Genomic DNA, 15,186 nt, shown 5'->3' on the forward strand with positions numbered 1-15,186 from the left:
ATTAAATCAATTATAATCGCATAGTGTGCCATTGTTCAGAAAGACCATATCCTTCATTCCTGAAGAAAAACTGATTAGTTAACTTTATTTTCTCTTTCTAGGCTAAACTTGTATGCCGCACAAACTTAAAAGGAAAAGCAACAAAATTTAAGTAAGTTTTTGGTTTTGTATTTAAGAGTTAATCCTAGCAAAGAGTGTTAGGGAAGGAAAGAAGTCTAAGGCAATTCTAGATGACAATTAACAAAAAAGATCAGTGTCTCTGGTTTTCTTGAACTCTTAAGACATGGTTCAGCTGTAAAATGTGGAAGAATAATTTGAATGGTAGAACTCTTATCTTCTGGGCATGGCTCTATGAAATTGAATGTTTTACTACTTTGAAGATGTGCCTGCTCTTTTTTTTTTTTTTTTTCCTTCTCTCCTTAAAACAGCTTTCTTTGAACTTCTGTTTCAACTTATTTCAAACTTCACAATCTTGCAACTTGTGTTTCTTCCAGCCATTATGTGCTAGATGAACTCTAACCTATTCTTCAATGTAAATGAAATATTAATGTGAGGTAGAGGGATAGTGTAGTGATTATCACATCTGCTTTACATGCTGAAGGTTGTGAGTTCAAGCCCCGGGGAACCGACACAGGAAATCTTTGGGAGGCTGGACTAGATGATCTCTATAGGTCCCTTCCAACCTTGCTGATTCTGTGATATGTTGGCTATTCAACACACTGCTGTGCTTGTGAAATTTATGTACTTGCATGCGAGTTGTGAAATATTTTAAGGAGCATTCACTGCATATAGTTTCTTGGTATGAAGCCTCCAGTTTGCCTTTTGATTTTTGAATTTTGTCCCTGACAGCTTAGAGCATCAGACTGCACAGTGTCTAAGCAACTGTCTACTGCTTTTTAGTGTTTCAAGGCACTACTTAGGGTAAATGAAGGAGCCTGTGAGCTTGATTCTGCAATATCTTAAGCTGATGTACATTAGGTCTGCTGTAGTCCCTTGCAGTGCTGTTGGTGCTTGTGTGAGTTAACTCAGGGAACGCATGATGATGATGAACTCTATCAAATATAGTCACTTTGTATTCAGAGAGATAATTTATTTGAAATAACTTGGTAGGTGTCTGCACAAGCCTTAGGCTTGGTATAAGCAAGGGATGGCAATCTCAGGGGTTGCCATAGAACCCCATCTTAGGCGTTTGAGCTGTTCTACAAAAATAGGATTTGTAACAGCCCAACAAGTTGAGCAGAAACCTGCTGGAGTAAGCAACTGGAAGGTGAGAGAGGCTAATGCCAGAAAACAACAGTCATAATAGTGGACCCCATTATCCCTCTCCTGTTTTCATTCCTCTCCTGTTGTTTCATTCCATACTGAGTTATGATAAAAGAGACTTCTCTGAGATACAGTTCACTGAATGCACATGAGATGAAAAATGGTGGAATAGATCCGGTTTAGGAAGTGTAGAAAAAAATATCTTAAATTCTGTTTTCTTTCAGGAATAAGAAAGCTGGAAAAGATCTTCTACAGTAATTCAAAAAGAGAACTATGTAAATTAAAAGGAGCAACCAAAAACAATTAAATGGTTGCAGGTGGCATGGAACTGTTTAAGTAAGACCTAAAGCAATCTCTCTGTTTTCTTCTTTTGAGAAAAGAGCATTTCACTACTGGGACTGAAAAGTGAAAGTGGTGTAAAAGCAGTAAAGGAAAATGGGACAATAGGAAGGAAAAAGCTGTTTGGAGTACCTTTGTTGTGGTAACTTCCTGGATCACCTTTATACTGAACATCATTCTCAGCAGGTGTGCCTCAAACTGGCATGTTAGTTAAGCAGTATTTAAGTGGGTAAAATTTATAGGCTGTGAAAATCTTCTCAAGGATTTATGAATGGGTAAAAGATACAAAATAATAGGAAGCATCAGCTTTCACAATAGAAGGAAGCAACTGAGACATCTGGATTGCATTTGTAGCTGTACCAATAAAGGTGGGGTGAATAATAAGATGATAATCTTCAGACAAGAATATGTGACTGCACATGCTTGGAGAGCCATTTTCTGTAAGTGGCTAGGTAATAAAAATGGTAGATGAAGTTTAATGTCTGTAGCAGCAAGTTGAAGTACCAGGAAAATATACTTAGCTGTGAATCTACTATAGCTAGCATTAATGTACCTTTAAGAAGCAGGAGTTAGTCTTGGAAGGATCTTTATGAGACTCTTAAGTTCCTTTGGCTTGCCAAACAACAGCGAGTGCAAATGCAGTTGCAATTCAACACTGTGGCTAGTAGAGCTGCTGTGTGCTGGTATCCCAGAGAGTAAGCTAACTGATGTTGAGTGAGGAAGGACAGAGGAATGTCAAAAATAAGACTTCTGGAATTGTTTCTATGAGAGAAAAAGTAAGCAGTCGCTAAAAAGTCAAAAAGTACTGTTCCATCCTGTACCTAAGTAAAACTGGAAGCAAAAATGCTTGGAATGCTAAGAGTCTGCCTCAGAAATTGTTCAAATGTTAATACCAAAAGCTGTGGAGGCTGACTGTTTAAAAAGAAAAAAGCAAAATACCTGACACTGCATCCATTTCTTAACTAGTCAGACAACGTGTTTGTGGCCCTATGGCCCCTTTCATACTTGTGACCAGTTGGCGTTAGGCCCCGTGGTCGGCCGGGACGGTGCAGCCCCCAATCTTTGCAAGACCCGCCGGGGGCTGCGAGCGGGGCGGCCGGGCCGGGGAGCCGAACAGGGAGCGGGGCGGGCGGCTGCGGAGCTCCGCGGCGAAGCCGGGGATCGACGGGGCGGAACGGACTGCGGGAAACGTGCGGGCTGTGACGGCGCTCCGGCCGCTGAGGCGGGCCAGCTCCGGGGAGGCTCTCGGGACCGTCCCGGCCTCTCGCCCGGGGCGCCGCCGGGCTCGCAGGGTCTGCGCGGGCTGCCGGCGGGGCGGGCCGGGGCGGACGGCCCCTGCCCGGCGGCGCCTCTGCCCGGGGATGCTCTGGGGGCGCGGGGCGGATCGGCTCCTTCCCGGGCTCCTCCCGCTGCCTCGGCGCCGCGGCCACGTCTGAAAGCGGCTCATTGTCTCCGCGGGAGCTCGGAGCCGCGGTAGCGCCGGGAGCGCGGCGGGAAGGTACGGCCGGGCCGGGCCGGGCCGGGCCGGGTCGGGGGGCGCCTGCTCCGCGTCTCGGCTGCGGTCCTGAGCGGCAGGCGGGCAGGTAGCGGCACCCCGCGCGAAGACAGACAGACCTTTATTTCGTTATTTAGGAAAGGCGCTTATTATCATTTGCACTGTCCTTCAGGGCATGTTTTTAATCCGTTCGCAGACGGCCGTACTCTTGCCGGTAAATTAGCGGTACCGCCGGCACGGTGGGCCCAGGTTCCGACTGTCCCCGCTCCTGAGCCGGCCTTCTCTTAGCTGCAGTCAGTTGTTGGTAAAGCTATTGAAAAACTGGCCATTTTTCTTCTTCTTCTTCTTCTCCTCCCCTCCCCCCCCCCCCCCCCCCGAGAATATGGCTGAATTGAGTTAAAGTGGTTTTGTTTGCTGGAATTAGTAAAGTAGGTACTGTAGAGAGAACATTTCCTGTCATTCCAGGAAATCCCTTCTGGGGTCTAATGATCTCTGCCATACCCATTATTTGTTTCTAGGTGAATGCGAAATATATGATAAAATAATTTATCATCAGTTCTTAGGTATAACATTTGCCTCAGTGGGGGCACTGTGCAGCACCCGCCAGCACGTACACACTCAGACTGTTTCAATTCTGACACTATTGTACTACTGCAGGCAATTTCTGAAAGAACTGAATAACATTCAGTCACTGTATCTCTGTCATCCCATTTTCACTATCCTTAAAAATAGTCAAAATTCTCTATAGAAACTACAACGGAGCATATCTCGTCTGTTGCACACTAGTATTTCTAATAGCTGAAAACATTTTGTGATCCTTTCAGCTGTACTGCACGAAGAAATCAGCATTGTAGGGCTATGCCTTGACAATGTCTTTTGTTCAAGTTGGATGAATCTAACTACTGTAATTCTGAACTTTTTTGGCTACAAAGATATAAAGAAAAACCTCAAAGCTCAAAATCTTTTATGTATAACTTTCCTGATCTTATCATGAAATCTATGGTACATTTCATTGTATTATAAAATAATTAAGCTTGATGTGCAGATACTTCAACTGGAAGTGACTCCTCTGATCTCATTTTCCACTAAATTGTAAAAAGAAGGATTTTTTCCAAAGCTAAATCAACACTATCAGCCGAATTGATAATATAATGCAGGAATTCAAGATATCGGATTATAGTACTGTTTACAGCAATTTTATTACTTCCATTACCATTTCCCTGTTAGTTAAAAATAATTAAGTGGGCGGTTCTTTCCACTATGTAGCAGTAGAACAACTACTAGAAATATCTTTAAATCTCTCTGAGGCATCAATAGTTGCAGCATGTATTTTCTAAACTAACTTTTATTTCCTGTTGAAAGCCAATCCAACTAATGTTGGCAATATAGTAAGCTTCTGTCCTGTGAAAGCTGTGTCATATCTAGTTGTGGATGAATACTGGAAAAAAAAAAAAAAAAAAAAAAAAAAAACTTTTGTCAGCCAAGTGATTTCTAGTAAGAATTATTGGTAATATTATTGTGCATTTTTATTGCACCTACTGTGTCACTACTGCATGTTCACATAGAAGCTATTCCAGTGGTGTTTTTATTTTACTTTTATTATATATGTAAAGTTCCATTACTGAGACATCTTAAGTCCGGTCTATCCTGAGCAAACTTCTCTGTAAGGTACAGCAGATCTTCTGATGATTCATAAAATGCTCTTTTTATCAAAACATGTACAAACATTTTCCTATTAATTCTAGACAATGCATGATGCCATCAACCTTTTCACAGTAAGTACTGAAGTGCACCTTGGCCAGTTGTAAGTACATAAATAATGCTTATATTAAACTCCAGTGATTGCTCTGATAGCATTTAGTGTGTGACAAGCATATGAGAGGAAATCATTTACAGCTATCAAAAGGCTGAGCTTATAATATAGTACTAGGTATTAATTTTTCAGTAGAATAGACTCATCCTGAAAAAGTTTCAAATTTTTATTTTTGTATGTTGTGGAATTTGAAGTAATTGCTACATAATCTATAAAGAGATTTGGGATTTTTGGCTTTAGAAGTGCTGCATAAACATTAAAAAAAAAAAGTTTTAAATGAAAGTATGCTGATTTTTTCTCAGATGCAAAGTGGCTAGGGAAAACTTTGTTAAAGATAGCTAAGATTCAGTTGCTCAGAAGACCTTCTGCAAGGGGAGCAGGTATTTGTAATTCTTCTCAGTTTTCAGCTCTTTGCTTCATTCCAGCCAGATTTTTCAGTCTTTGAGCAACAGACCCAAACCTGTTTGTTCTGAAGGAGTCTTTCATCTCTGTCTTTGTCCTGACCTCAAAGAGAGCCCATGTTTCTTTCCAGCTCTAATGTGAGGCACTCTCTTTCTGCAGTCCTTTCAGTATCCCAAAACAAATGAGCAGCATACTAGCAGGATCTCTGTCTCTCTCTCTGTCTCTCTCTGTCTCTCTCTCTCTCTTTTTTTTTTTTTTGAACTTTACAGTTAATTTCTGTTCATTCTGTTTATATACTAGATCTCTTCAAGTTGAGTTCTGTACTGAAAAGGTTACTCAACAATTATGCTCAGTGCTGAACTGCAAAGATATGATTGCTTGACTCCATCATTCCTTGTTTTATGCAACAAATACATAAGAATCCATAAAATTAGGACCTAAATGATCATCCTGTGCACAAGTTATTTCTTCTCTTCACCATTTTTTTCTGCCATCTTGGATCTGAAAATTTTCGTGTTTATATAGTGAGTTTTCTGGAGTTGGTACTGCTGCTCACTGTATATCAGTACAGTATTTAGTACCTTACAGGTTAAAAGTATGCAACCTGTGGTACTGTGTCCACTCTTTTGGGAAACAGTAGCAGATATTAGTGTACCTGCAGCTCAGCTTTCCATCACAGCAAGTTTAAGTGATGAAGAAAATCATCACTTTGTTATTTGCTTTATATAATTAGTTTTGTTTGCACAGTATGTAAGAACAGTCATTCTGAGACAGACCCAGGCTTCATCTAGTCCAGGATCTTGTTTCCAATATTAGCCCTAGGCAGACAAACCCAGTGACTGATCTTGACTCATGATTGTCACCTAAAACATCCATGCAGAGGATTTTCAGATTATATTTTGAACATTTGCATTATGTTCTGAAAAAATCATTCTGCTCCAAGGATTCATTAAAATTAAAGACTTAAATATTCTGCTGTTTGCCAGAGCTCTCCCAAAGAAATGCTGTCACACACACACACACACACACAAAAAAAAAAAAAAAAAAAAAAAAAAAAAAAAAGTAGTAACACTGTTTCTGTTATTAACATCATTTATATTTAGGAATATCATTTTTTATCAAAGTATGTATTGTGATACCAGCAAGTTTGATGATTCTTTAAACTTCTCAGCTGAGAGATATGCAAGGTTTTGGAGTGCTTCAAGAGACAACAGGACATCCCTCTCAATCTTAATTTCTGCCTCTTCTAGCTCCCTCACCACTCCTCTGGCCTTGTGGGTCAGCGAGGAGCTGTTTGCTAGAAGTGTTGGTCACTGAGATGGCAGCTGAGGTGGCTGCAATGCTTGGATGTCCAGCTCCTCTGCTGCCTCTCCCTCTGTCCTGCAGATTTCCATGCTACCTGCCTGCTGTAGTCCTCGAGCTGGTGCAGCCACAGGAGACTGCTGCTGGCAAACAAGGCAGGGAGAAAGGCAAGCAGCAGGCAGGAGTAGGCTCTTTCCCCTCCCGAGAGGGACTGATGGGCAGGGAGTGCAGCTGAGCTCTGGGCAGGGTGCAGGGCACGGGCAGAACAAGAGGCGAGGCAATGCAGAGCAAGTCACAGACTACTGTTTTGTCTAGTAACTTTAATAAAGTTTTGGCATATTAACTTTCCGCACTAAAAGAGCAAGCTTGCCTAACAGCACCCTCTGGTGAGTCCTGCAATGAAATAAACCAAGGATCAGAATGGATTGCCTGCATCACAAGATGCTGTCCCCCACAACTGAGGCAGTTACGTCATGTAATCTAATCAGTAAATTTATAAAAAATATCTTCTTACCAGAGATGCAGATTCATTTGTAAGAACCTGAGTTGTTTCTCTCTAAAGTCTAATAGTTTATTTAGCTTTCTGGATACAATCCTAACTCTTAAACCCTAGGGAAACTGAAATTTTAGGAAGGAAGGAAAGAAATCTTCACTGGGACAAGCAGGAGAGTTTTGCAAAATGGAAGATGTTAAAAGGAGCACAATCTGTCAAAAATTTTGAAGATTTCAAACTTTCACCTCTTTTCTCTTCAAAAACAGCGCAAAGTTTAGTAGCTTGCAGGATGCATACAACAAACTCCTTTCTGAACTCACTGAGGCAATGACAACAATCGATGAACTGAAACTCAAAGAGGTAGACTCACCACAAGAAGAAATCTTGGGGAAGGGATGGGATAATGTATCTAGGATCAAATTCAAGCATGACGTAATTGTCATTTCTTCTACCTAACATAGCATGCAACACAGTATGTTCTGAAAAGGAGATTAGCATTGCAATTTCAGATTTTTTAGTAATGTGGAAGTGACAATAACGACGAGGCTTACAACCCCTAGACTATGCTTGCAGTTAGGAGAAGTAAGCACTGGGTAAAAGTGAGATAAAGAGACTGGCCGTTTGCTATAGCTTACTCTCTCCCCTTCCTGTGCAGTCCAGGTAATGACTGTGAAAAAATACCTAAAATCAAAAATATATTATATATATAATATTTAAATAAATATAAATATATATAAAATAAATATTATATATAGAAATATGTATTTAACATATTTATGATCAGTCAATTCAGCTAAAATTTGTTAAAAATCATGAAAGAGCTTGGCAAGGTACAATATTACACACTAAGGGAGTGGAGGCTTAAACCAGTTTGAAAGCACCTTAACTAAAGAATGCAATTGCAAATGTTTAAAGGATATTTACATGAAAATAAAATTACACATACCCATTAAGAGACCTGTGGAAATAAAAGGCATTACTTATAGAGAAAATTCAGCAAATTGGATGTGTACTTGGCCTCATGCACTGAAATACTCCAGGATAATATTCTTATAGATGGTGCATTTTGTTTTGTAATTTTTCTAATTCGTGTGTGTGTGTGATGCCTGCATGTATGCACATTCCTTAAAAACAACCTAAGTTTCCCAAAACGCTAAAGGATGGAGCTTGCATACTGAAAATGTAATCTAGTCAATGCTTTATTTCTATATCATGCTTTTTCTTGTAGTTTATATTGCACTGAAGAGATTCTTAGCTATCATCATTTTATATACTATTTGTAGTGCTTACAAATAGTCGGTCTGCATCTACTCTGGCCAAAATTTGGCAGAATCTGTGGGTGCTGCCCAGACACCATTGCCAGAGCAGAAAGAAAGACCAGACTACTTTTCTCATGCCTGTCTGTCTGCACATGTTAGTACTATTTGAGTGAATGTATTGTCTTTTAAAAAGGTATGCTCTTTTTGTAGCTTTGAATGTACTAATGAAGCTAGCCCGGAAAAATAAGATTGTTTATGAGCACTCTGTTGTACTTGTTATTTTGCAGTCACCTCCTCAGACAGAAATATAGAAATAATGGTTATGTACTTTTTCCCACATTTTGCTATGGGAAAAAAATAGCATCTGGAAGTGAACAATATAGATTACTAACAGCGTAATTCAGTATTTTGATATGACATGAGAATTTTAGCAGCTTGATGAAAAATATGGGTTAATTTAATTTTTTTTATTTAGTTTGCTTATTTTACAGAAGTGGTGTTGATTCATCTCTCTAGCTGTGTTCGTTTGTACTCTGTAAGCTTGGCAGTTAGTCACATACTTCTGTAATGTGAGCAGTGATTCAGCAGGCTAAAGAGATCTGTCATAGGGGAAACGTAACCTAACTCCACTTGAAAGGTCCTATAAATGAATTACATGCCATGATTGTGCAGTAGGTGGACAAAAGGTCTAATGCTGATAATTTAAAGACCTACATGTGCAACTCAGGCTGTATTCCATTGGCAGCCGTCGTCAGGGATTCCTCCTCTTTCCCATCTCTGCATTTTTCCTCCCTTCTTTGTACCAGTTCCAGCACTGGTCTATGCTGTGCTGAGTTGTCTTGAGGCTAAAAATCTCACTTATTAAAAAGAAGTGAGTATTTTCTTCTGAGCTGACAGACTGAAACAGCTTAACAAAGTATCTGATAAGCATTAAGACTATGCAAGGGAGGGGGTGGCATGGGTGTTATGGAAGCTGCACAGACTTGGGGGGGGGGTACAGGTCTCATCCTGAGAGATGCTTTTGCAGTCTTATATCATGTATATTTGTGCAGAGTTGCTGAAAATGTGGAACCACTGGGGAAAAGGGCCTTGCCTCAATAGGCAGCACAGCCCCAAAAATCTAGCAGTGACCATAGCCTTACAGATAAATGAATGCTATAGGTAAGCTAAAGAAATGGAACATTATAAGGTGAAGTAGAGTGCATAATAAAACTTAGTAAAAAGCCTTTTTTTTTAAGATGAATAAATCTAAACTAGAGTGGATAAAAAGAGTATACCATACATACAATGGATGGTACTTCAGGATAAAAAGGTTCTTCTTGTTTGCTTGACTTTCCCTGCTCTATGACAATGAAGTTCAGAGGCTTATATTGACTCCTTTTTGCTACTCAGCTCATACTTTTTATTTTTTTCTTCTTTTTTTTGGCTTAGAAACAAAAGGTTAGTAACAAAATTGTATCATGTTCATTTAAGATGCTGAGAATATGTTTCTCAATGTCTTGATGTGATATTTAGGTATCAGAAAGAGCTGAAACTGCCCATTTCTACCATCTCTTTTATTTGAGCACTTCTTTCAGCTTCTGGTACTTTTGAATAACGTTTTTCATGTTCATGAGGCTAGTGCTAAGAACTTAGTAATGCATTTATTGTGTCAAATGGTTTGTTCCATATCCACTAGTCTGTATAGTTTACTTTAAATGGAATACAGAGTGTGTTAATGTATTAACAAGAAAACTGCCTAAATGCAGTTAGATGGCAAATGCTTATACACAAAACTCTTAAGCTGATCTTCATAGATGAAAGATCTTATTTCCATTGTACTGTGCCTATTGACGTAGACTGTCTACAACAGCAATCTGCAAAAGTCAGAGTACCTTCCTAAGAAGCAGGTGCCTCAAACTGCTAGTAAAAAGTTGTGAGGTGTGCATGTGGCTTAACTTTGGCTTCAAAGTATGACATAACTCCTGTTGGGATTGGCTTACAAGCAGATAATTCCTTATATGCAAACTAAGCAAACTCAGAGCAGTCAGTTGTGGGATTTATGTGTTCCAGCCCAAAGACACACTCCACCAGCATATTCAGTATAACATCTACGTACAGGTGCTGTTTCAGGTTTTCACCCATCTTTTGCAATATTGAAAATAGTGGGTTGTGCACAGCCAGCAGGTAGTGTAGTGCCTTACTGTCACTGCAGAGAACAGTTCTCACATTTGATAAGAGGATGATTTTTATTTCAGTAGCCACAGTTAATAATGTTGCTGTCCCTTTTTTTTTTTTTTTTTTAAGGGATAGGCACCCTTTTATTCTTAGGTTGAAATAGAAATCTCAGTGGAAAGAGTTAGAAAAAAATTCTCCTTGGTAACATCCCTCAGAATTGAAGTTGAGGCTATTGTGCATTTTTTTTTTTTTTAGATTTTTTTCCAGCAGTTGAGCAGCAACAATGCAAGATTTTCTTCAGCATCAAGCATCTGCTCTGTGCTTATTTCCACTGTGATCTTGGTGCCACGAATCTCATTCTTCCTGTTTCCAACACCTCTCACCTGCAGATGTTCTCTTTCCAGTGCCACTAATTAAGGAACCAAGTAATGCCAAATACATACATAAATATTTAAACAGAGGGCTTACTAATGCATGATTTTGTATTGTGTAGGTTTTACCATTGCTAAGCCATTGCAACAACTATTCACCAACAATTTCCTTTTCTTTTTCAGCTTTTCATTTCTTTTCCTCAGTGGCAATGGCAAGAATTCGGATTACGAGTGCAATCATAATACTCTTTGTTATGATTCAGACTGGATTCTTACTCTTCATGTATGCCCGGTACTGTAGCTTCATGCCTCAATCTGAAGAAAAACCATCTCAAGTCCACATCCTCATTCTCTCCTCCTGGAGGTCAGGATCTTCTTTTGTCGGTCAACTTTTCAGCCAGCACCCCAGCGTCTTCTACCTGATGGAGCCTGCATGGCATGTGTGGGTTACAATGTACCAGAGCAGTGCCAAAGTCTTGCACATGGCAGTGCGGGACTTAGTCAGGTCTGTCTTTCTGTGTGACATGTCTGTGTTTGATGCCTACATGCCCTGGAAAAGAAACTTATCCGATCTCTTTCAGTGGGCAGTGAGTCGGGCTCTGTGTTCAGCTCCTGCTTGTGACTCTTTTCAACGTACAGACATAACCAGTGAAATGGCGTGCAAGACTCTTTGTGGCCGGTACCCATTCAGCAAAGTGGAGGAAGCCTGTAAAACCTACAGCCACATTGTCATCAAGGAGGTCCGATTCTTTGACTTGAAGGTTCTCTACCCACTTCTTACCGATCCTTCTCTGAACCTCAAAATTATTCACTTGGTCCGTGACCCCAGGGCAGTTGTCAAGTCACGGGAACAATCAGTCAAAGCATTAGCCCGTGACAATGGGATTGTTTTGAGTACCAATGGCACTAAAGTTGAAGACAGCAAATATAAAGTAATGCAAGAAATTTGTAGAAGTCATGTTCAGATTTATGAAACAGCTACTCTAAAACCCCCTAGTTTCCTTAAAGATCGCTATCTAATGATCCGTTTTGAAGACCTGGTAAGAGATCCTTTATCAGAAATCTCAGAAATGTATAAATTTGCCGACCTTAGTTTGACCCCCACACTCAAAAGCTGGATCTATAATATCACACATGGACAGGGACCAGGAAAAAAAAAAGAAGCCTTCAAAATCACATCCCGAGATGCAGTTAATGTTTCCCAGGCCTGGAGGAATGTTCTTTCCTTCCAGAAAATTAAGAAAGTACAGGAAGTTTGCAAAGGTGCTATAAACATGCTTGGTTATCAGCTAGTAGATTCAGAAAAAGAACAAAGAGATCTGTCACTGGATTTAGTGTTGCCAAGGCGACAAAACCAGTTCAGTTGGTCATCATTTAATCCAAAGCACTAAGATAGTACTCCTGCTCCAAGAGGTTTGGGGCAGGGTGGGAGGGGTGAAGTATTTATAGTGCAGTGTATAGGTAATTGGAAAATACTTGAGTAATGCATTTAATTATCTTCCTGTCTCCTGTTTTTCCAAACTATGTTTTTTTCTGAATTTTTTACACTGCAAAACAAAACAAATGAAATGCAGCAAGAGACTTGTTAGATTACAGATTTACAGCCCAGCTGTGCTGTTTGCAGCATTGTTTTAAGAATATAATGTAAATACTTTCTATTAAAAGATGAATTATCAGAGGTTTTTTTCTGTTCATTGATAATAGTTCAATCCTGTTTTCATGCTTTAAATATTTAAGAATCTCAGTTACTAGTTTGTATTAGGGTGACAAAGTAGAAACTTGTTTCCATCATTTCCAGAAACATGTGACTTCTTTTGTTTTAAAGCTGTTTTGCAGTTGTATGTTTTTTTAGACTTCTATTGATGTTTTTAATTTCAATGTAAAAGCTCTCCAAGAGCTGGACTAACTGCAGCGATCAAATTGTAAAAGCCAGATTTCTTGGTCAGACATTTGAATGTTACACTGGCATAGAGCTCTGTCTTGGAGTGCAGAAAGCAAAGCAGAGAGGAAGAAACTTTGAGTGGAGTCACTGTGGAAGTAGCCTTCTAATGCTGCCTTAGTTGCATATTCTAATGATGTGACACATAGTAGGCATGTGCTTCTCCCCCTCAGTGCAACTCTCTCTCTTCAGCACTACAGGTGGTTGCTAATGAAGATCAATGGAAATCTGCGTGTTGACTGTACTGCTGTATGAAAGAGATCAATTCAAACAATTTTGATAGCAGAAATAAAGACTGTTTTTATACAGTGTGTTTCAGGATGGACAGTACATGTTAAAGCAATACCAGATACCATGTTAGGACTAACTGAGGAGTGTTGTGCTAGTTTAGGATGAGCAGAGGAGTTCATTAGCATTATTTCTGTGATCTTCTATAGGAGATGGATGGTCCCATCACTCAGGATGCTGGGCCCATTGATTCCATGTATCCTTGCAGGGGTCTCCAGGAGCCACACCCACTGTTTCTGGGACTTTTCCCACGGGCTTAATAAAATCAGGGTTTGGCATTTGTGTCTTTGCATAAGAAATTGTTACTTTGGCCTTTACTGTAATGATGCACATATATTTCAAATCCATAGTTATAGCAGTGCTTAGAGCTTACTTTACATCACATTTAGAAACAAGCTTGTAAAGATATGCTGTCGTAGTTTTGCATTCTTATATGCTGAAATGTTTATACGTTAAAATTACTCACCTTTTGCCCTGTGCTGCTCCAGACAGCTGGATAATGCTGGAGCACAGAAACCCAGCTGCTCATGGAGAGCGGAGTCAAGTGATGCCCAGTAGCAAGACTGTCACCATTATTGAAATGGATATTTGTGTCCCTAGGGAAGCTGGTCCACTCCCAGTCATGAAGCAGTAGTGAAGCAGCGGAAACAGAGTTGGACGCACTGTCAGGCTGTCGGCTGGTGACAAGTTTCTTGTTGCTCTTGGCAGGTAGAGGCCAGGACCATCTCGTGCTGACGGCTTGGTGGTACCAGGGAGGTGAGGGTATCCCTGGGGTGGCTATGGGTGTCTGAGTTTCTCCTGCCAAACTCAAGGCATGGATGGGGGGGGGGGTTCAGGGGCCTGGCAGTACTCTACACTGTGAGTGCACAGGGTAGGGTCTGCCTGGAACAAATATTTGACTTTCCTTGTTTTTCTTTTTTTATTCTTGGCCTTAGGTCTGAGGTTCCTCCCCAAAAATGGCTTGTGTGTGCACCCTTACTCATGTAGATGCAGATGGCCTGGAAGTGTGGGGAGACAGGCTAGCCCTCAAGCAGGATTTTATGTGGTGTCCCAGGATGGATAGCTCCTATGTATCTCATGTGCCCAAGGGTGTTGGTATGTGACAAAGTGATAATAAGTGCCTGTTAGTTACAGAGCTGTTTTTTTGTTGTTTATTATTGAAAAACCAATGTACAGATGGGCTTTCATATGTAGAGACAAACAATACACTTTTCCTCCAGACAGATTTCACAATGTACTTGCAGTAACACATTGTCATTTCCAGAGAAGTGTTGGGGCAGTTGCCTGCAAAAATATAGAGAAGGCATTACACGTGGGCCATGCTGTTTTGGACAGAGCTACAGAAGAAGAGGCCTGAGAGCAAAGTACACGAGCCTTAAAAATGACAAGATGGGACAGAATTTAATGTCAGTTTGTGTAATGGGGGTAACAGCAAGCTGACAGACAAAAGGTCAAAACTTTAAAGTTTTTTTGTGAGATAAAGCATCCTTCTCATCAATCCTGAGTAAGATTTTTTTTTTATAGCACTGTATCCATGAATTTTCAGGTATCAGAAAATCATAATGGGAGTGACTGGAAAGGAGCTAGGGCAGAGCTGGAGAAAGGGACGACCCTTTTCCCCAACCCGATGGAAGTGATTGTAAGAAGGCTGGCAATAAAACTATGAGGCCCAGGCAAGCCCCGGCTGGGGACCTACCCCCTGTCTGCAGGCACCGGTCACCCCACCGCCCCCGCGGCCTGCCCTGACTGCTCAGCCGGGGGGCCCAGCCCCATCGGGGCTTGGGCCTGGCACCACCAGCACCCCTCGGCGCTGCTATGCCGGGTGCTGCCACCGCCTCCTCTGCGACTCGGGCTGCGCGTAGGGTCCCCACCACGGCCTCCTGCTGCAGGACACAGAAGCCCAGCGGGGAGGCACCAAAGCTTCGGGGGAGCGGAGCGGGAGCCACAGGCCGGGCCAGCACCGCGGCCAGCGGGGCTGCGCATGCGCACGGCGGCGCCGCCCTCGCCGCGGCCCTCGAGTGGTGACACTTCGGAACTGCGGCCGGCGGGGCCGCGCATGCGCATT

General features: G+C 41.2%; 1 protein-coding gene across 2 annotated transcripts; it reads left to right on the top strand.

Annotated features, from left to right (window-relative positions):
• The first annotated feature begins 2,976 nt into the window (after positions 1 to 2,976).
• On the top strand, positions 2,977 to 12,564 carry LOC134146322 (carbohydrate sulfotransferase 5-like). Of its 2 annotated transcripts, none has more exons than XM_062586673.1 (2): positions 2,977 to 3,100; positions 11,078 to 12,564. In XM_062586673.1, the coding sequence occupies exon 2, from the start codon at positions 11,104 to 11,106 to the stop codon at positions 12,283 to 12,285; it is 1,182 nt and encodes a 393-aa protein (XP_062442657.1). In that variant the 5' UTR covers positions 2,977 to 3,100; positions 11,078 to 11,103; the 3' UTR covers positions 12,286 to 12,564. The 2 variants fall into 2 exon arrangements, with proteins under 2 accessions (XP_062442657.1, XP_062442656.1); XM_062586672.1 differs by lacking the exon at positions 2,977 to 3,100 and adding an exon at positions 10,811 to 10,948.
• The last annotated feature ends 2,622 nt before the right edge of the window (positions 12,565 to 15,186 follow it).

Source organism: Rhea pennata, chromosome 13 (genome assembly GCF_028389875.1).
Source record: "Rhea pennata isolate bPtePen1 chromosome 13, bPtePen1.pri, whole genome shotgun sequence".
In the NCBI taxonomy this organism is placed as follows: domain Eukaryota; kingdom Metazoa; phylum Chordata; class Aves; order Rheiformes; family Rheidae; genus Rhea; species Rhea pennata.

Bases quoted from the DNA above. Each gene is read 5' to 3' on its own strand.
- LOC134146322 (XM_062586673.1), top strand. From the start codon at position 11,104: ATGGCAAGAATTCGGATTACGAGTGCAATCATAATACTCTTTGTTATG.